Genomic DNA, 22,578 nt, shown 5'->3' on the forward strand with positions numbered 1-22,578 from the left:
TATTAATTATTTGTTCTTAGAGAGCTATAACTGTGTTATAATTTCTCATTTCTCTCTTTTACCCCCTGATTCTGAACTACACTTTATGACCTGTGGTTTTTAAGGAAACTTGAAGTTAATAAAATTTGTGTTGTTTTAGTTTCCTATTCCTGCTGTAACAAATTAGCACACAGTTAGTGTCTTGAAACAAATTTACTATCTTATGGTTCTGTAAGTTAGAAGCCCAGCATAAGTCTCTGTAGGTTGGAAATGTTGGTAGGTCTTAGATCCTTTCTGGAGGCTCTGGGAGATTTTTTTTAAAAAAGGTAAAAAAGACTCTACCTTTTTTAGTTTCTAATGGCCACCCATATTCTTTGGCTCAGAGTCACCTTCCTCCATCTTTAAAGCTAGCAATTTGCATCTCTCTGGCCATCCTTCACAAATCTCCACAGAAAGGGTTTTCTGCTTAAAAAAATGTTTTTTAATCTATTTTATTTGACTGTGTGGGTCTTCATTGCTGTGCCCGGGCCTCCTCTACTTGCGGCCAGCAAGTTTCTGGTTGCGGTGCTTGGGCTTTTCTGTGTGGCGGCTTCTCTTGCTGGGAGTGCGGGCTCTGGAGTTGTCAGGCTTTGGTAGCTGTGGCATGTGGGCTTACTGCCCCGCATCATGTGGGGTCTTCCCAGACCAGGGACTGAGCTGGTGTCCCCTGTGTTGCAAGGCAGATTCTTACTCTCTGGACTTCCAGGGAAACCCAGGTTCTCTGCTTTTAAGAACCAATTGTGGGGCTTCCCTGGTGGCTCATTGGTAAAGAATCTGCCTGCCAATGCAGGGAGCATGGGTTCATGCACCAAACTACCGAGCCTGTGCTCTGGAGCCTGGGAGCCACAACTACTCGGCCCATGTGCTGCAACTACTGAAGCCCCCAGGCCTTAGAGCCCGTGCTCTGCAAGAAGAGAAACCACTGCAGTGGGAAGCCTAGCACTGCCCCTAGAGAGCAGCCCCCACTGGCCACAACCAGAGAAAACCCTGTGCAGCAATGAAGGTCCAGCACAGTGAAAAATAAGTAAATAATAAAAAAGAAAGAACCAAATGTGATTAGCTTGCTGCTGCTGCTGCTAAGTCGCTTCAGTCGTGTCCGACTCTGTGCAACCCCATAGACGGCAGCCCACCAGGCTCCCCCATCCCTGGGATTCTCCAAGCAAGAACACTGGAGTGGGTTGCCATTTCTTTCTCCAATGCATGAAAGTGAAAAGTGAAAGTGAAGTCGCTCAGTCGTGTCCGAGTCTTCGAGACCCCATGGACTGCAGCCCACCAGGCTCCTCTGTCCGTGGGATTTTCCAGGCAAGAGCACTGGAGTGGGTTGCCATTGCCTTCTCCAGTGATTAGCTTAGGCCCACTCTAATCTTACAGGATAATTTCCTCAGGGAAATTGTCAGGGTCCTTAACTTAATTGCATCCAAAAAAGTTTCTTTGCCAAGCGAGGTAATATAAATATATGTGTTCCAAGGATTAGAGTTTTGGACATCTTCAGAGGCCATTATTTTGCCTGTCACATTCATAGTTGATAATAAATTAATGACATTTTAGTTATCTTTTTAGCTTAATATAGAGAGTCTGGTTACCTGAGAAAGATTTTACTTTTTCATCTTTCAAAATTTCTGACCCCAGCTCACACTTGGAAATACATTTTATGTCATGATCTCATGTATACATAACTAAACTTTAATGTACACTCTGGCATTTTCTATTCCCTCCCATTTAAAAACAAATGATGATTAAGACTAACTAAATTGATTTCAGGACTTATGAATTAGTCAAAGCACAGAGTTTTGAAAACTTTATCCTATATATTTTGTATTTGAATTAGCTTGAGTTAAGAAAATACATCTAATTCAGCTCATATATTGGAAAATTTGGGGTGTTAATTGAAGTATTTCTTAGGAATAGCTAATTTTTGTTTTGTTTTTAATTTATTTTTAATTGAAGGAAAATTGCTTTACAGTATGGTGTTGGTTTCTTTCTTTTTTTAATTTTTATTTATTTATTTAATGGATATATTTGGCTCTACCACGTCTTAGTTGTGGTGTATGAGGACTTAGCAGCAGCAGCAGCAGCATGGGATCTTAATTCTCTGACCAGAGATTGAACCCAGGAACCCTGCATTGGGAGCATGGAGTCTTAAGCCAATGGGCCACCAAGGAAGTCCCTGGTGTTGGTTTCTACCAAACATCAACATGAATCAGCCATAGGTTTACCCATGCCCCCTCCCACTTGAACAACCCTCCCACCTCCCTCCCCATCCCACCCCTCTAGGTTGTTGCCAGCCCAGTTTGAGTTCCCAGAGTCATACAGCAAATTCCCTTTGGCTACTATTTTACATATCAATTCAGTTCAGTTACTTAGTCCCATCCAACTCTTTGCGACCCCATGGATTGCAGCACGTCAGGCCTCCCTGTCCATCACCAACTCCTGGAATTTACTCAGACTCATGTCCATTGAGTCAGTGATACCATCTAACCATCTCATTCTCTGTTGTCCCCTTCTCCTCCTGCCTTCAATCTTTCCCAACATAAGGGTCTTTTCAAATGAGTCAGTTCTTCGCATCAGGTGGCCAAAGTATTGGAGTCTCAGCTTCATCAGTCCTTCCAATGAACACCTAGGACTGATCTCCTTTAGGATCAACTAGTTGGATCTCCTTGCAGTCCAAGGGACTCTCAAGAGTCTTCTCCAACACCACAGTTCAAAAGCATTAATTCTTTTGCACTCAGTTTTCTTTATAACTCTCACATCCATACTTGACTACTGGAAAAACCATAGCTTGACCAGACAGACCTTTGTTGGCAAAGTGATGTATTTACTTTTTAATATGCTGTCTAGGTTGGTCATAGCTTTCCTTCCAAGGAGTAATTTAATTTCATGGCGGTGGTCACCATCTGCGGTGATTTTGGAGTCCCAAAAAATAAAAGTCAGCCACTGTTTCCCCATCTATTTCCCATGAAGTGATGGGACTGAATGCCGTGATCTTAATTTTCTGAATGTTGAGCTTTAAGCCAACTTTTTCACTCTCTTTCACTTTCATCAAGAGGCTTTTTAGTTCCTCTTCACTTTCTGCCATAAGGGTGGTGTCATCTACATATCTGAGGTTATTGATATTTCTCCCGGAAATCTTGATTCCACCTTGTGCTTCTTCCAGCCCAGCGTTTCTCATGATGTACTCTGCACAGAAGTTAAATAAGCAGGGTGACAATATGCAGCCTTTCATACTCCTTTTCCTATTTGGAACTAGTCTGTTGTTCCATGTCCAGTTCTAACGATTGCTTCCTGACCTGCATACAGGTTTCTCAAGAGGCAGATCAGGTAGCCTATTATTCCTATCTCTTTCAGAATTTTCCACAGTTTATTGTGATCCACACAGTCAAAGGCTTTGGCATAGTCAGTAAAGCAGAAATAGATGTTTTTCTGGAACTCTCTTGCTTTTTCGATGATCCAGCGGATGTTGGCAATTTGATCTCTGGTTCCTCTGCCTTTTCTAAAACCAGCTTGACCATCTGGAAGTTCACGTATTGCTGAAGCCTGGCTTGGAGAATTTTGAGCATTACTTTACTAGCGTGTGAAATGAGTGCAATTGTGCGGTAGTTTGAGCATTCTTTGGCATTGCCTTTTTTTGGGATTGGAATGAAAACTGACCTTTTCCAGTCCTGTGGCCACTGCTGAGTTTTCCAAATTTGCTGGGATATTCAGTGCAGCACTTTCACAGCATCATCTTTTAGGATTTGAAATAGCTCAACTGGAATTCCATCACCTCCACTAGCTTTCCATTGCTGCTCTGCAGATAGGTTCATCAGTACCATCTTTCTAGATTCCATATATGTGTATGAGTATACGATAGTTGTTTTTCTGACTTACTTTACCTGTATAATAGATTCTAGGTTCATCTACCTCATTAGAATTGACTCAAATGTATTCCTTTTTATGGCTGAGTAAGTATTCCATTGTATATGTACCATAGCGTCTTTGTCCATTCATCTGTCGATGGACATCTAAGTTGCTCCCATGTCCTAGCTATTGTAAATAGAGCTGCAGTGAACATTAGGGTGCATGTGTTGTTTTCAGTTGTGTTTTCCTCAGGGTATATGCCTAGTAGTGGGATTGCTGGGTCATATGGTGGCTTTATTCCTAGTTTTTTAAGGAATCTCCATACCACCTCCTATAGTGGCTGTATCAGTTTGCATTCCCACCAACAGTACGAGAGGGTTCCTTTTTATCCACACCCTCTCCAGCATTTATTTTTTGTAGATTTTTTTCACAGTGGCCAAAGAATAGCTAATTTTATGTGTGGAAGAAATGATTAGATTCTGGCTCATCTTTTTCTTGCCTTTCTTGAATAACACCCTGGCATCTGGTACATAAATGCCTGGGATGAGGGATTTAACAGCTACTATTTGTTGAACACCAAATATGTTTCCAAATGTTTTATCTATATTATTTTACATACTCTTTTACAACCAGAACTGTGAGGTGAGTATTATCATCTTCAGTTTTCAGAGAGTTTAAGTAACTTGTTTAAGATTACACAGCTAGTTAGGCATGGGGTTAGGGCTTGTACTTATGTTCATCTTGCCCTCTGTTTAAATAATACATGTTCTTTTACGATGTCTTCCTTTGTCTTATAGATTTAAAGCTTTGTTGTACCAGTTAATTCTTTATCTTTTTTCTCTCATCTAGAGAAGTGAGCTATGGTGCCATTAAACCCTCAAGCTATAGGATTAATATTGCCAATGTACATTTTGTTACTGAAGACAGTGTTGGTCATGTGTTATAATCATTTCTCTTTTGGCTTTTTGAATAATTTGCTAGGACAATGACTGTAGTTTCTATACCACATTTCCAGATTGTTCTGTGTCCTCGAGAAACAATCTCTGTTCTACTCTTCTCTGTTTTAGTTTTTGCCTGAGAGTGACCCCTTCACCCGTTGTTATTTTTCACTCATATAGTTCAAGGTAAATATGTGTACTTATGTACACTCTTGGCCTTGAGTTTTCTGTTAGCCTAGCTTTTCCTCTTCTCCCTTTCTGATAAGTCATCAAATCTATTTAGACTTTTTTCTTACACTGCCCAAGTAGCATAGTTAGCTACTGAGGTCTTAAAAGGACCTTGTTCTAAGGCAGTTTGACAGTTTGAAACCATATGTAGTGTTTTCTGTATCCAGGTCAGAAAATAGGGCATTAGCTGTCCGTCAGTGTGTTCCAATTATTGATGGATAAGTTGAAACTTAAAGAATGTGAAGACTGAAAAAAAGGTTGAGAATAATGGAGTTTGAGAAGTCAAAGATTATTAGTAATCTTTCTGGAAGGTCACTTTCAAAAATAAAACCTTTTTTTCTGATTATAAAATTTATAATCTGATATCTGAAAGTGATTATTAACTGATGTTACTTAGACCTGACAATTATTTGATAGCATCCACACATTTTATAATCCTTTACTTCTTATAATGGGTTTTCACATGGTCTCGTTTGATCCTTGTGACAACTTTGTGATACAGTCTTTATTTTACAGATGATGAAACTGAGGGTCAAAGAGATTAACCAAAAGTCACATGCCTTTGTTGCTTTAAGTAATCAATAAACAATCTGTAATAGGAATAGAAAAGAGTTGTTTTTTTAAAAATTTTATTTGTTTATGGCTGTGCTGGGTCTTCATTGCTTTGTGTGGGCTTTCTCTAGTTGCGGAGAGTGGGGGCTGTTCTTCATTGTGGTGCACGGGCTGCTCACTGTGGTGGCTTCTCTTGTTGCAGAGCACAGGCAGGCTTCAGCACTTGCAGCACTCGGGCTTGGTAGTTGCGGCTCGAGGGTTCTAGCGCACACACTCTGTAGTTGTGGTACACAAGCTTAGTTGCAGTGTGCCACGTGGTATCTTCCTGGACCAGGGATCGAACCCGTGTCCTCTGCATTGGCAGGTGGATTCTCAGCTACTGAGCCAGCAGGCGAGTTCAGAAAGGAGTTTTATTCAAGCCAAGCTGAGGATCATAGTGTAGGAGACAGCCTCTCATAAAGTTCTGAAGGGCTAGTCTGAAGAAGCATGGTTTTTAGCACAGTTTTATATGTCAGAACAAAGAGCATCAAACGTGACAGGGGTTCATTCCTTCATGGTTTCAAAAAAAACATTGATGAGCATATACACAGTGAGTCAACATGGCCTTGACACCTGTGAAGGGAACTTGATCATTGAAGGAGTACCAGTGTTGATGTTTTAGGGAAGACAGGCATTTATCTCTGTCTTCAAAACAAACATTCTTTGCTCCTGGACAATGTATCCTTTTCTTTCATTGTTAAAACAAATTTAACATGATGTATGTTTAAGGGGCCACAAAACTGGCTATTCTAGTTAGCATAAAGCTTAAGTTAAATAATGTATGAGCCAGGATGACTTCCCCATATCTCAATATGTAAAAGTGTCTTCCATCACTTCTAAGTAGGAAAGCAGGCCAAGAACTTGGGATCTAATATCAAAGTTCTGTGTTCTTTCAGCTACCTGCTCTGCTTTCTAAAAGAACATCATTTAGTACTTTGCCATCGTCAGTGTATTTACTGATTCGACGATTATGCTATTTACAAATTGTGTGTTTCTGTATGTGTGTATGTACATGCGTCCACATTAATAACACAGTTCTTCCTACTTCTGATTGCACTTTTGGGGACTTTTTTTTTCTTCTAGTTTTCAAAGATAGTTCCCAGAAAGACCTACTGAATTTCACTGGTACTGTTCCTGTGATATATCAGGGTAAGTATGGAAGCTGAGAAAATGTGGGAATTTTATAAAAGAGCAATTTAATTAGAACTTGTATTTGTTTAGTTCCATAACATTCTCAAAGTACTTTCTAAAGAACATTTTAAAAAGCTGGTTGATTTTTAATTAAGTAATTATTTTTTTTTAATTAATTAATTTTTTGGCCACACCACGTGGCTTGTGGGATCTTCATTCACCTGCTGCTGCTGCTGCTGCTGCTGCTGCTAAGTTGCCTCAGTTGTGTCTGACTTTGTGTGACCCCATAGACGGCAGCCCACCAGGCTCCCCCATCCTTGGGATCCTCCAGGCAAGAACACTGGAGTGGGTTGACCAGGAATCAAATCCTGGCCCTCAGCAATGGAAGCTTGGAGTCCTAACCACTGGACTGGCAGGGAATTCCCCTCACTTAAAATGTAAATGATCTATACTGAACCTTATTGGATATAACAGAATGCTGTCCCAGAGAAGGAAGGCCTAGGTGTTAATATCAACAAATTCAATTCAGTTCAGTGGATATTTATTTATTGAATGTCAGCTGTCTGCCCACTACCCTGCTAGGTTTTGAGGTGCACAAGTGATTTGGACAGACATAAGCCTGTGCTTGTGGAGAGTTTACTCTGCTTTCCATAGCAAACTGCAGGGGTTCCATCTTTTTTTCCCATTGCATGTTTTGGTCCCCTTCCTTTTCCTCTGTATGATGTAGCATTATCCCTATTCTATAGGTGAAACAATCCTGGTCATGTGGTTTATCTGAGCCCACACAGCTGGTTATCAGACTGGAACTTAGAACTCCAATAGGAAATTTTTAAAACACAGAGCCCATTAAAACAAAAAAAGCAACATATTTTCAGATGTCCTGACAGGTTAAAATAGTTAAGTATTGGCCCCAAAAGAAAAAAAAATCACTAACTAAATCACTATTAATTCATAGTTCTTAGCAACCCCTTTGATTTCAAGGGTAGTTGCATATCAACAGAGGAACTTATGGATTTAAATGAATCATTGCTTGTTAAATCATGTAGGGAGGTAACAAGAGGGCATAAAAGTTATCTTAAAATGTCACTCGTCGGCCCTCTGCATCTTCCTGGCACTGTAGAGTCATTGATTCTGATGCTATAGTAGTTCCAAGGTAGTAATGCAGTACGTTTTCATTTTGTAGCGCACCCTGTTTTTCCCTTTTGCTTTTGACTAGAATCATATCAACTCCTTGTGGTGCACACTAGTTATTTCTAAGCTGATAGGAGGAGGCCAGAGTGTATTATCTTTCTCGTCTGTAAGGTGGGCCAATGGTAGAGCTTAACTCTAGAATTTTGAGGATTAAATGCGCTGCTCTTAAGTAAAGCTCTTGGCTTTTACAGTTGCTGGCACGTAGTAAGTGCCCAGTTAAATGTTGCCCATTTATTTCTTTGCCTTTGTTGCTCTCTTCTGGTTACTAGTTTTGTTAACGTAATAGTACATACTGGGCTTCCCTGGTAGCTCAGTGGTCAAGAATCCACCTGCCAGTGCAGGAGGCACGGGTTTGATGCCTCATCAGGGAAGATCCCACATGCTGAGGACAGCTAAGCCTGTGCCCTACAACTGTTGAGCCTGTGCCGTAGAGCCTGGGATCTACTGAGCCCATGTGCCACAGCTATTGAAGGCCAAGCACGTTAGAGCCCGTGCTCTGGGAGAAGCCACCTCAGTGAGAAGCCCGTGCACTGCAACCGCTCACAGCAACTGGAGAAAAGCTGTGCAGCAAGCCAAAAGTAAATAAATAAAAACTTTAAAAACAGAGGCCTTATCAAAATAAAATGTAATTTTAAAAAATACACGTTCATGCTAAAAAAATTCAAACAGTTGAGAAAAGATGAGGTTAAGCTTATATCTAACCTCTCATTACCCAGTCCTAATCTGCAGGTGAATCTTCTCTTGATATTTCCTAATATATACCTGCAGAAATTTTTTGGATTATTTCTTATCCCTCCAGATTGTGTCAAGGTTGTGATACACTTTTTCTTCATTCACCCATTCTTTAGAGATGTATATCATACCCATCTGAACTTTATATACAGCTAGCTCAAATTATTTTCTTATGATATAATTACTTTAAATCCAAGGACTTTACCAGGAGTTCTGAATCTTGGGTAATGAATTACTGAAAGTAAATGGGCAGGCTAGGAGGCAGGGCATTTGCTAACAAAAAGGAATGAGAAAGAAGGAAGAAGGGCAGAGAGAATACCAGTAGTGAAATCTTACAAGTTCAGTTCAGTTTAGTCGCTAAGTCATGTCTGACTCTGCGACCCCATGGACTGCAGCACGCCAGGCCTCCCTGTCCATCACCAACTCCCAGAGTTTACTCAAACTCATGTCCATTGAGTCAGTGATGCCATCCAGCCATCTCATCCCCTGTTGTTCCCTTCTCCTCCCACCTTCAATCTTTCCCAGCATCAGGGTCTTTTCAAATGAGTCAGCTCTTCGCATCAGGTGGCCAAAGTATTGGAGGTTCAGCTTCAGGATCAGTCCTTCCAATGAATATTCAGGACTGATTTCCTTTAGGATGGACTGGTTGGATCTCCTTGCAGTCCAAGGGACTCTCAAGAGTCTTCTCCAACACCACAGTTCAAAAGCATCAATTCTTCAGTGCTCAGCTTTCTTTATAGTACAACTCTCACATCCATACGTGACTACTGGAAAAACCGTAACTTTGACTAGATGGACCTTTGTTGGCAAAGTAATGTCTCTGCTTTTTAATATGCTATCTAGGTTGGTCATAACTTTTCTTCCAAGGAACAAGTGTTTTTTAATTTCGTGGCTGCAGTCACTATCTGCAGTGATTTTGGAGCCCCAAATAATAAAGTCTGTCACTGTTTCCAGTGTTTCCCCATCTATTTGCCATGAAGTGACAGGACTGGATGCCATGGGAATCAGGCTCACACGTGCTTTGTCATGAGTGTGATATTAAAATGCATAAATGCAGCTGGGGAGGGGCATTGATGGAGACAGTAGAACCTTGATCAACCAGGAAGATAACTTCAGTAGACATTAGTTTCCTTTTCTTTAAAGGGTAGCGATTAACATTAGAAAACGGCTCCATTGAGATTGGGACTACCATTCCAAAACAAAAAAATTGCATGGCCTAAACAGTGGCTTTTAAGTGTTTGATTGTGACCCACAATAAGAAATACTTGCATATGCATAGTTATATATGTATATAACTAAAATTCCATACTACCTGCCATTGTATTTTTCTGTTTGATTCCATTAAAAAATTTTATTGTTTGCAGTCCACTAAATTAATTTCACGAGCTATTGATTGTGACCAGCATTTGAAAAACACTGGTCTAGAGTATATAATGTGAGAGTGAATTCTGGAGGAATGTGACTATGTGTCTCAGTATGTGTCAGTCATTTTTTGGTGCTGTGATCACATGACTTTATAATCATAAAGTTAAGTTTGGACCAACAGCTATGTCTGTTCCCATACTGTAAGTACTTAGATACTGTGAATGTTGTCTGGTGTAACTAGACTTATTGTGGGGGTTATTTTGCAGTATATAGAAACATTGAATCATTATGTTGTATACCTGAAACAAATATGTTATATGTCAGTTATACCCAAATAAAAACAAAATTTTAAAATACTTCAATAAAGTTAGAAGAAGAATATGGTTCTAAGAACTGCTGATATAAAATAGTAAAAAATCATACCAGGACATTTCTATTATGTACTGACTTTCAGTCCTTTAGAATTACATGGGAAGCTTTTAAAGAATGTTGTTCAGACCTGGTCCCATTGAATCATAAACTTGGGGGGCAAGGACTGGGTATTGGTATATTTCAGAGTTCCTAAAGAGTTTCTAATACACAGTCAGAGCTGAGTATCATTGTGCTTAGGGGAGAAGGAAGCAAGATGAAAAAATGGAGGATTTCCTTAGTGAGAAAATATTTCTTCAGTAGAGGAGAAAACTTTTTATTTATACCTTGCTTATTTCCAAAATGGGTTTGAAGGAAATTGCCAAACCATCATGGTACCTACTGTGCTTCCCAGGTGGCTTGGTGGTAAAGAATCCTCTTGCCAGTGCAGGAATGGCGGGTTTAAGCTCTGGGTTGGGAGGATCTCCTGCAGAAGGAAATGGTAACCCACTTCAGTATTCTTACCTGGGATCCCATGGACAGAAAAGCCTGGCGGACTGTAGTCCATGTGGTCACAGAGTCAGGCATGACTTGGCAACTGAGCACAACATGGTACTTACCATGTCATGTACTACTCTAAGCATTTTATGTACCTTAACTGATTTTATGCTTACAACAGTCCTATGAAGTGGGAGCTTTTATTACTCTTTTTTGTAGAGGAAGGAATTGAGGCACAGAGAAGTTAAGTAACTTGCCTAAAATCCTATAGCTAGTAACATGTAGAACTAGGATTTGAACCTAGGCATTCTTGCTCCTGAGCAGCCATGTTTGAAATACACTGAAAAACATATACAGTAAGACTATGAAAGCAGGAACAAATATCGGGAGATCCAATGGAAGGGTTAAGGTAATTGGTCAGATTTCTAGTTTAAGGTTAGTTTTTGCACCTGGGTTTAGCTTTGGGCTTCCTCTAAACCAAAGCAATCAGAGATTTTGGCTCTCACACCTGACGCAAAGAACTGACTCACCAGAAAAGATGCTGATACTGGCAGAGATTGAAGGCAGGAGGAGAAGGGGACGACAGAGGGTGAGATGGTTGATGGCATCACTGACTCAATGGACATGAGTTTGAGTAAGCTCCAGGAGTTGGGGATGGACAGGGAGGCCTGGCATCCTGCAGTCCATGGGGTTGCAGAGTCGGACACAACTGAGCAACTGAACTGAACTGAAGTGAGGCATGACGTACGTGGTTATATAGCACGTTTCATGGTACATGTACATGGAAGAGCTTTCACTTGGATTCCTATCTCAGTGCACCAAAATTTAAGAGCCACCGAACGAGGTGACTGTTAAGGTTATTTTCAGCTCTGAGTTCTGTGTATCTCACCCAGCTTGTATATTACAGTATCTTTAATTAATGAGCACCTTGAGGGCTAGTCTCAGATTCATCTTTCATTTGTTCATTCATTCATTCATTATTTATATAAGAAACTTCTACTGAGCATCCAATATGTTAGGCACTGTAGTAGGGAACATGGAAATGAATAATATATAATCGCCTCTAGACGTTTATCGTGTTAAAGGGGAAATAGACTTGTAGACAAATAACTTGGGTGGAGCAAAGAATGTTACATAGAGAAAAAGTGGTATCCCATACTCCTAGTACAATAGGTCCTATAGATATTTACTGAATTGAATTGAATAAGCTGGCCATTGTCTTGATTAATTTTCCTCAAATGTTATGCTGGTGCTTTGATGGAAACATATTTCCATTGTGAATGTGAATGAATATAGGGAAATAGGCCTCCGTTTACATAAACCCTTTACCTATACATTTGACTAGACTTGTGTCTTAAAATGCCACGTAGCTATACCATAAATATAACGTGTGCTTTTCATTATTGTTTGAAGATGTGTTTGTTTTGTCTCAAATAGGTAATACATATAACATACCTATTCGTTTGTGGATTTTGGATTCTCACCCTTTTGCTCCCCCCATTTGCTTCTTAAAACCAACTGCAAATATGGGAATCTTAGTTGGAAAGCATGTGGATGCTCAAGGCAGAATATACTTGCCCTATCTCCAAAACTGGAGCCATGTAAGATCAATTTGAATTTTCTTTTGCAAATTCTTATTTTTCTGAATGTTTATCTTTGATACTGATGGTACAAATACGTTGCTGAATTTTCTTTCAATGATATTATTCTTATGGTCTTTAAACATAATTTGAAATTGAACTCCCTGGGGATCATTCAAGTCCTAGAACCCTGGTGACAGCAGCCTGCTTGATCTGCTCTCTCCAGGTCTGAGAGCCAACCACTGTTTACTCCCTGTCTTTGTACACTCGTTTGCTATTTGGTACAGCAAATGAAGAGCTACTAGCAAAATATTGAGGCATTATTTCCTAGTTCCTCCCCGGTAAAGATTCTTGTGTAATAGGTCTATTTATTTGTAGCTTTGCCTGTTTTTAACCTTATGTAAATTTAATCATATTGTATATGATCTTCTACTACATGCCTTGTTTTAACTGAGTGTTGTTTTAAAAATTCACCCCGATAATGCATGAAACTAGTTTATATATTTTATAAGCCCTCACAAAGACTTTCCTGGTATTCCAGTGGATAAGACTCCAAGCTTCCACTGCAGGGAACACAGTTTCAGGGCACTAATCCTGCGCGCCATGGGACACAGCCAAATAAATTGATAAATAAAAGTAAAAAATAAAAAAATATGGCCCAGGTTTAAAACACAAAACAAAAAGAAACCCTCAGATTATGCATTCTACATATTTCATCTATCATTATATTGTGCATTTTCCCATATTAGACAGTATTTTCAAAATACATGGTTTTTAAATGGTTGCTGGATGATCCAGCATTAGGATATTGCATGATATATTTGTAAATTGCTTTGTTAGAAATTTAATGATGAACATCCTTAAATATAAATCTTTGTAAATATAAAATGTTTGTACAACTTATAAATCTTTAATAATTTTCTAATGCTAAATCTCTAGGAATGGAATTACTGGATCAAAGTTTTAAAATGTTTTGAAGGCTATTCTTATATTTTCCCAAATTGGCTTCCAAGAAGTAGACACAATCTTGTGATTCTGCCATTAATAGAAATCAGTGGAGGAGGGTATCTGGTTTATAGTACCCTTGCTGTAAAGGGTGCTATAAAGGAAGGTATTATCTTTAAAACAAAACAAGCTTTGGCTTATCTCTATGGTTCATTTATTATTATTATTATTATTTATTATGGATATGGAATATGCTCTCATTTTTTGTATATACTGAGAAAGTTGTAGGACAGGGATGTCCAAGAGGAGTGAGGTTAAAGTATAGGGGTGTTGTTAGAATTATCATATGTACTGTAAAAGGGTATGCAACTGTGGATGCATTTCACTTTGTTTTATGGTTTTCTATATTTTTCATATAAAGAAAACTTCTAAAGAGAAGGAAAAAAAAGAAAGGAAAAGATGCACACCAAATTGTCAGTAGTGGAGTTTAGATGGGGAGTTTACTTGATGAACTTGTAGATTATTTGCATTGCTTGGTGATTTAAATAATAAAATTACCAGTTAAATGTGATGAATTCAGTTCAGTCGCTCAGTTGTGTCTGCCTCTTTGTGACCCCATGGACTGCAGGATGGCAGGCTTCCCTATCACCAACTCCTGGAGCTTGCTCACACTCATGTCCATCGAGTTGGTGGTGCCATCCAAACCATCTTATCCTCTATCGACCCCTTCTCCTCCTGCCTTCAGTCTTTCCCAGCATCAGGGTTTTTTCCAGTGAGTCAGTTCTTCACATCAGATGGCCAAAGTATTGGAGTTTCAGCTTCAACATCAGTCCTTCCAATGAATATTCAGGACTGGTTTCCTTTAGGATAGACTTGGATCTCCTTGCAGTCCAAGGGACTCTCAAGAGTCTTCCCCAACACTACAGTTCAAAAACATCAGTTCTTGGCACTCAGCTTCCTTTATGGTCCAACTCTCACATCCATACATGACTACTGGAAAAACCAGAGCCTTGACTAGACGGACCTTTGTTGGCAAAGTAATGTCTCTGCTTTTTAATATGCTGTCTAGGTTGGTCATAGCTTTTCTTCCAAGCAGCAAGCATCTTTTAATTTCTTGGCTTCAGTCACCATCTAGAGTGATTTTGGAGCCCCCCAAAATAAAGTCTCTCACTGTTTCCATTGTTTCCTCATCTATTTGCCATGAAGTGATGGGACTGGATGCCATGATCTTAGTTTTCTGAATGTTGAGTTTTAGGCCAGCATTTTCACTCTCCTCTTTTACATTCATCAAGAGGCTCTTTAGTTCTTCACTGTCTGCCATAAGGGTGGTGTCATCTGCATATCTGAGGTTATTGATATTTCTTCTGGTAATCTTGGTTCCAGATTGTGCTTCATCCAGCCTGGCATATCTCATGATGTACTCTGCATATAAGTTAAATAAGCAGGGTGACAATATACAGCCTTGATTTGGAACCAGTCTGTTTTTCCATGTCCAGTTCTAACTTGCTTCTTGACCTGCATTCAGACTTCTCTGGAGGTAAGTAAGGTGGTCTGGTATTCCCATCTCTTTCAGAAGTTTTCAGTTTGTTTTGATCCACACAATCAAAGGCTTCGGCTTAGTCAATAAAGCAGAAGTAGACGTTTTCCCAGAACTCTCTTGCTTTTTCAATGATCCAGCAGATGTTGGCCATCTGATCCCTGGTTCCTCTGCCTTTTCTAAATCCAGCCTGAACATCTGGAAGTTCTTGTTTTATGTATTGTTGAAGCCTGGCTTGGAGAATTTTGAACGTTACTTTGCTAGCGTGTAAGATGAGTGCAGTTTTGTGGTAGTTTGAGCATTCTCTGGCATTGCCTTTCTTTGGGATTGGAATGAAAACTGACCTTTTCCAGTCCTGTGGCCACTGCTGAGTTTTCCAAATGTGCTGGCATATTGAGTGCAGCACTTTCACAGCATCGTCTTTGAGGATTTGAAGTACCCCAACTGGCATTGCATCACCTCCACTAGCTTTGTTCATAGTGATGCTTCGCCCACTTGACTTTGCATTCTAGGTTGTCTGGCTGGCTCTAGGTGAGTGATCACACCATCGTGGTATTGTGGGTCATGAAGATCTTTTTTGTACAGTGCTTCTGTGTATTCTTGTCACCTCTTCTTAATATCTTCTGCTTCTGTTAGGTCTATACCATTTCTGTCCTTTATTATACCCATCTTTGCATGAAAAATTCTCTTATTATCTTTGATTTTCTTAAAGAGATAGTCTTTTTTATCTCTAGTCTTTCCTATTCTATTGTTTTCCTTTATTTCTTTGCATTGATTGCTGAGGAAAGCTTTCTTATCTCTCCTTGCTATTCTTTGGAACTCTGCATTCAAATGAGTATATCTTTTCTTTTCTCCTTTGCCTTTCACTTCTCTTCTTTTCTCAGCTATTTGTAAGGCCTCCTCAGAGAACCATTTTGCCTTTTTGCGTTTCTTTTTCTAGGGGATGGTCTTGATGACTGCCTCCAGTGCAATGTCACAAACCTTCATCCATAGTTCTTCAGGGACTCTATCAGATCTAATCCCGTGAATCTATTTGTCACTTCCACTGTATAATCATAAGGGATTTGATTTAGGTCATACTTGAATGGTCTAGTGGTTTCCCCTAGGGCATGATAAAAATTTGTTAGTTGGAAGGACAAAATTGATGTCTTTAATCTTAATGCTTAGTTTTTTGGTTACTTGAGAAATAGAAATCTTATCATGTATTTATTTATCATGTATGTTTCTTCATTTTTGAATTGTCTGTCTCCTTCATTCATTTTTACTCTGTTAAACAAAAAACTGTTTTTTTTTTACATGTGTCCTGTTGTGTGAACTTATCTTCGCTATTTCCTCTTTGTGGTTTACTTTGGCATCTCTTTTTATAGTTTGTTTAATAAATACTCAGAGGTAGTCCCAAAATCTAGTCAAGGTTGTGCTTGCTTGCAGACAGTGTTGATTTCACTTTCTGAACCTCTTTATTATAAGCCAAAACTAGTCTTAAAGAAGATACATTATTTAAATGGCCCTACTTAGAAGAATTACATTTAGGGGGAGTGGAGGGATAAATTAGGGGTTTGGGATGAACAGATACACACTACTATATATAAAGTATGTAGAGACTTCCCTAGTGGTCCAGTGGTTAAGACTCTGCACTTCCAAAGCAGGGTACGTGGGTCAGGGAATTAAAATCCTACATGTAGCGCCATGTGGCCAAAAAATAAAAATACATGAATAAAATAGATTAAAAAGATCTACGGGATAGCACAGAGAACTATATTCAATATCCTTTTTAAAATGTTTATTTATTTATTCATTTTTGGCTGTGCTGGGTCTTCGTTAATCCAGTGGCCTCTCTCTAGCTGCAGGCCACGAGCTTGTCCTTGTGGCGTCTTCTCCTGGTGCGCAGCACAGGCTGGAGAGCGCACGGACTTCAGGAGTTGTGTCTTGTGGTCAGCAATTGCAGCCCCCAGGCTTGAGAGCTCAGGCTCAATAGTTGCGACACATGTGCTCAGTTGCTCCATGGCATGTGGGGTCTTAATGGATCAGGGATGGAACCCATGTCTCCTGCATTGGCAGGCAGATTCTCTACCAGTGAGCCGCCAGGAAAGCCCTATATTTCACTATCTTGTAGTAAGCTATAATGAAAGGCATCTGGAAGAGACTAGATAGATAGATAGACTTATGTCTATAATCTGTGTATCTATATATCTGTATCTGATTCACTCTGCTGTATACCTGAAACTAACACCACACTGTAAATCAGCTATATTTCACTTCAAAAAGTATGAGTTATGATTAAAAAAGTACTGCAGTAAGTCCCACATGCACTTGAAATTGTATAGTATTACTATGATTATATAGTGTTTTGGAGCTAGAAGGACTCTGGAGGTCACTTAGGCTAAGGATTGCAGACATTTTCCCCAAGAGAGTCAGTGTGCATTAGGCCTACAGAATTTTGTTTGAACAGCAAAGAGGTTTTGTTTTGCTTCGTTCTGTTATGTTCTTAATATAAATTTGAGTGACTGTACATGTATTCTTTCCGATTTACCACAATGACCATCTCCCCAAATTTTCTTACACTTAACACCTTCACATATTATATTATCTGCTTGGTCTTTAAAAGTATTTGAGTGTTTTTATTCTAATGGCTTCTTTGTCTTTATAAAGAGTGAAACTCAGATTGAAGAATTAACCAATTTTTAAAATGAGCAAACCACTTTAAATATTCCTTATAATAATAATAATAAACATATATTTTACACTCACAACATAATTTGCATACATTAGCTCATTTGTTTCTCATATTTATTGGAATTTATTATTCACATGATATTGCTAATAATACTGAAGCTCAGAGAGGTTAAGTGCATTTCATTAAAGTTGTTTTACCAGTTCAAATAAGCAGTAATGGATTAGATAAATATTTTATGAGCATTAATTTTTTTATTTGATAGTGGCTGTATAGGACAGTGTTTTGTTTTTTCTTTTAGGAAATACATGCTAAAGTATTTGGGGTGAAGGGGTATCATATCTTCAGTTTATTCTCAGTTGGTTCAGAAAACAGAGGAAAAGGCACTGAGAAAGGACATGTGATAAAATGTTAAAATTTGAGCAGTCTGAGTGAAGAACATTTGAAAATTCTTTGTAGTGTTTTTTTGCCAGCTTTTCTGTAAATCTTCAGTTATTAAAAAAAAAAAAATTTTAAAGGCAGATAGACAAGACTGTTCCCACATATAGATACTCTACTAGTAAACACATTTCTGCTGTTGTTGCACTTTTTGGAGATGTAGTTTTAGCACTTCTCCCTGTATTTTTTAATTAAAAGAATTAAGTTTTTCAGTTAAAAGTACTATGTAATTTTTGTATGGGTTTGTATGGGTTTTCAAAAATGAGAGCATTAGGCAGTATTATTCTTTTGGCTAACTTTAACAATGTATAGATTAATAAGGTAGTATTCCTTAGCAAAATTTCTGCATAACTTTTCCCTTTTTGTATTCTGTAGCCTAAATCTATCATTGTTGGATTAATTAAAGAAATGATTGCCAAATTTCAAGAGGAACTTCCCCTGTATTCTCTGTCATCATCTGACGAGGCACGGCAGGTAGACTTGCTAGCCTATATTGCAAAAATCACTGAAGGTTTGTATTTTTGTTAATAATAGCTTATGAGTTTACAGTTTCTCACTAATATCCTTTATTTTCTGCTACTTGATTTCTATAAATAAATACATGCTTGGGTATATACATAATTGTGTTAGATCAGAAAATTCCTATATATTTATCATAGGGTATTACCATATAGTTCCAATGAATATGGTTTCTTAAAAGGTAAAAGATTACTTTTATCCTGACAGATAAGATAATTTGTTTTGTTGAAAACCATTTGATATATATTAATGATCCCAAACTTTTTTCATTATATGTGTATGTAGCTTTTTGCCTCTATTGGACCAGAGAATCTGTGATTCTCATTGTTTTTCATTGAGGACAAAGGAAAATAACCATTCTTGCAACAATTTAGTAAGTTTTAAACATTTTTTTCATTGTAGACTAGAGCAGTAAGAGTCACAATGTTTTTCAAAATTATGGAAATCCTATTTTTTTAAAGCTTCGAAAGACATTTTCTTTTTAAAGTGGTAGTCTCTAATAAAATATTTAATATGAGATTCCTGTCTTCCTTGCATGTCATTTGTTCAAAAGTATTTTTGAATGCCTGTATGGAGTGCCTAGTACCATCTTTTCTGTTATTAAATAATTTTCAAGTTATTAAAGTTTTTTTTTTAATGCTAAAAAGAATTTTGATATTATTTTTAAATTATGATAATCTGCTTTTCTTTTTAGGTGTCTCAGATATAAATTCAAAGAACTGGGCAAATCGTGAGAATAAAACAGTCAATAAAATTACCGTGGTTGGAGGTGGAGAACTGGGAATTGCCTGCACATTAGCAATTTCAGCCAAAGTACGTAAGCATAGTGGTTATAAATAAATGTCATATTGCTACAATTTTAGGCAGTTTCTGTTTTAACACACAAGAAATAATGGCTTCATTTTGTCATGTGGGAAAACCTCATTTTGCCTTAAAATATATTTAGTAAGTTGACAAAAAAGTAGCTGAAAGCTCTCATTATTAATGTTGTTTCATAATTAGTAGTTAGACATGGACTAGGCTTGGAAAACCTGGTTTGAACAATGGGCTCATCATCCTAATCCAAGGGAACCTCAGGTTGACACTCATCTGACTTAGTCACAAATTCTTTTGTGTTTTCTGAGTCATGCTGCTTTAATTAAACTCTTATTTAATATAATACTTAATTTAGCTCTTTCTAAAGTTAACATTTTTTTTAATTGCCTTTTCTTGTGTAATTACTCCACTTTCTTTTAGGATCATAGTTCCCGATTTGATATTTTACAGTGGTCTGAGATTTGTCTATTTTTCCATCAGTCCTTTTTTACTGGATCTTTTCTATATAAATTGTTTCTAGAAAGGCTTCAGTCTCCCTCCAGGGAAGTTGAAAAGACCCTCCCCAGCCCAGTGTCCCCAGTGTCGCGGGAATAGTGTGTCTCTGTCATTTGAGCGATGTAGCCCAAACAGACTGGCCCTCCCTTGATACATTTGTTTGGTAGCTGGTATTTGAGTTTCAGTTCTATTAAAATTTGATTGGTTGACATGTAAATTCGTTTCCTTCTATTTAAGATTCATTTATGTCTTGGAGGTAGGTTCTACTTAAGCAAAGAGTGAAATTGTATCCAGGGAGCTAGAAGATTTTAAAAGCTGACTATTCAGGACAATATATGTTAACTTGTAGCACATTGTAGTTTCATTTCCTCCATCCTCCGTCTGAATGCACTCTTCTTCTTAATTGGAATTTGAAATGTTTGCAGATCTTTTGTTACTAAATAGAGTATTTCTATAAACATTGCCTTAGAAGTTGCTTATTTTCTTGTCTGAATTTTCTTTTAGATGTACAGAATCTCAGAAGTAGTACTATGAGTCAGAGGGCATGAGTAGTTTTTATGGCACTTACTATATATTGCTAGATTGCTCTTCACACAGGCAGAAGTAATTTATGCTGCTAATAACAATGTACACATCAACCTCATTTTGGCATTCCTAACAGTACTGAGTTTTACCGATTTTACTTGCTTTTGGTAAGTGTAGTAAGTGGGCTTCTCTCATAGTTCAGCTGATAAAGAATCCTCCTGCAGTGCAGGAGACCCTGGTTCGATTCCTGGGTCAGGAAGATTCCTTGGAGAAGGGATAGGCTACCCTATTCTTGGGCTTACCTGGTGCCTCAGATGTTAAAGAATCCACCTGCAATGCGAGAGACCTGGGTCCGATCCCTGGGTTGGAAGATCCCCTGGAGGAGGGCATAGCAACCCACTCCAGTATTCTTGCCTGGAAAATCCCCATGGACAGAGGAGCCTGGTGGCCTGCAGTCCATGGGATCGCAAAAATTGGACACGACTGAGCTATGAAGAGTTGACTCATTGGAAAAGACTGATGCTGGGAGGGATTGGGGGCAGGAGAAGAAGGGGACGACCGAGGATGAGGTGGCTGGATGGCATCACTGACTCGATGTACGCGAGTCTGAGTGAACTCCGGGAGTTGGTGATGGACAGGGAGGCTTGGCGAGCTGCGATTCATGGGGTCGCAAAGAGTCAGACACGACTGGGCGAGCTGCAATTCATGGGGTCACAAAGAGTCAGACACGACTGGGCGACTGAACTGAACTACTGAACTGAACTGAACTGAGCTACTCAGCAGAGCACAGCACAGCACAAGAAGGCCCCTTAGAGTCATATTTAACAGCCAGAAGTCTCACTATCAGTATTTGTCTGTGAACTGTCTAGATAGAAAGTTCTTTCTGTTTTTCCTTTTAAACTTTAGTATTCTGAGGAATTCCCTGGCATTTCAGTGGTTAAGACTCTGCACTTCCAATGTAGAGGTACGAGTTTGATCCTTGGTTAGGGAACAAAGACCCACATGCCCATGCGGCCCAAAAAAAGCAAAACAAAAGGAAAAAAAGTTAATATTTTTATATGAGGTACAGTATTCAAATAGTGCAACAATATTCAACTAGTACAGTAGTAGTCATAATAATGGCAGTAGTTGTAATGATGGTTACAGCAATAACTAACCTTTACTAAATGTATGCTAGGTACCAGGCACTCATCTAAACACTTGACTCATTTTTACAACAACCTTATGGCTTCAGTTCAGTTCAGTCGCTCAGTCATGTCTCACTCTTTGCCACCCCATGAATCGCAGCACGCCAGGCCTCCCTGTCCATCACCAACTCCCGGAGTTCACTCATACTCACATCCATCGAGTCGGTGATGCCATCCAGCCAACTCATCCTCTGTCGTCCCCTTCTCCTCCTGCCCCCAATCCCTCCCAGTATCACAGTCTTTTCCAGTGAGTCAACTCTTTGCATGAGGTGGCCAAAGTACTGGAGTTTCAGCTTTAGCATCATTCCTTCCAAAAAACACCCAGTACTGATCTCCTTTAGAATGGACTGGTTGGATCTCCTTGGAGTCCAAGGGACTCTCAAGTCTTCCCAACACCACTGTTCAAAAGCATCAATTCTTCGGCGCTCCGCTTTCTTCACCGTCCAACTCTCACATCCATACATGACTACTGGAAAAACCATAGCCTTGACTAGACGGACCTTTGTTGGCAAAGTAATGTCTGTGCTTTTCAATGTGCTATCTAGGTTGGTCATAACTTTCCTTCCAAAGAGTAAATGTCTTTTAATTTCATGGCTGCAATCACCATCTACAGTGATTTTTGGAGCCCCCCAAAATAAAAGTCTGACACTGTTTCCACTGTTCCCCATCTATTTCCCATGAAGTGATGGGACTGGATGCCATGATCTTCGTTTTCTGAATGTTGAGCTTTAAGCCAACTTTTTCGCTCTCCTCTTTCACTTTCATCAAGAGACCTTTTAGTTCCTCTTCACTTTCTGCCATAAGGGTGGTGTCATCTGCATATCTGAGGTTATTGATATTTCCCCTGGCAATCTTGATTCCAGCTTGTGCTTCTTCCAGCCCAGTGTTTCTCATGATATACTCTGCATAGAAGTTAAATAAGCAGGGTGACAATATACAGCCTTGATGTACTCCTTTTCCTATTTGGAACGAGTCTGTTGTTCCATGT

The 22,578-nt window shown here is 39.0% G+C and overlaps 1 protein-coding gene across 4 annotated transcripts in view; it reads left to right on the forward strand.

Moving 5' to 3' along the window:
- Positions 1-22,578, forward strand: part of UEVLD (UEV and lactate/malate dehyrogenase domains) — a 60,534-nt gene that overhangs the window by 10,774 nt on the left and 27,182 nt on the right. For 2 of the 4 annotated variants that reach the window (XR_005723634.1, XM_040255689.1), the window contains exons 3-6: positions 6,696-6,761; positions 12,315-12,478; positions 18,424-18,559; positions 19,262-19,380. Coding sequence is in view for 3 of the 4 variants with exons in the window: in XM_040255689.1 (XP_040111623.1) it covers positions 6,696-6,761; positions 12,315-12,478; positions 18,424-18,559; positions 19,262-19,380 (485 nt within the window). In the remaining variant the exon portion in view is untranslated. The remainder of the gene's footprint in view (positions 1-6,695; positions 6,762-12,314; positions 12,479-18,423; positions 18,560-19,261; positions 19,381-22,578) is intronic. The other 2 variants (XM_040255691.1, XM_040255690.1) reach the window with 2 other exon arrangements.

The sequence above is a fragment of the Oryx dammah genome, unplaced genomic scaffold, assembly GCF_014754425.2.
Source record: "Oryx dammah isolate SB20612 unplaced genomic scaffold, SCBI_Odam_1.1 HiC_scaffold_15, whole genome shotgun sequence".
In the NCBI taxonomy this organism is placed as follows: domain Eukaryota; kingdom Metazoa; phylum Chordata; class Mammalia; order Artiodactyla; family Bovidae; genus Oryx; species Oryx dammah.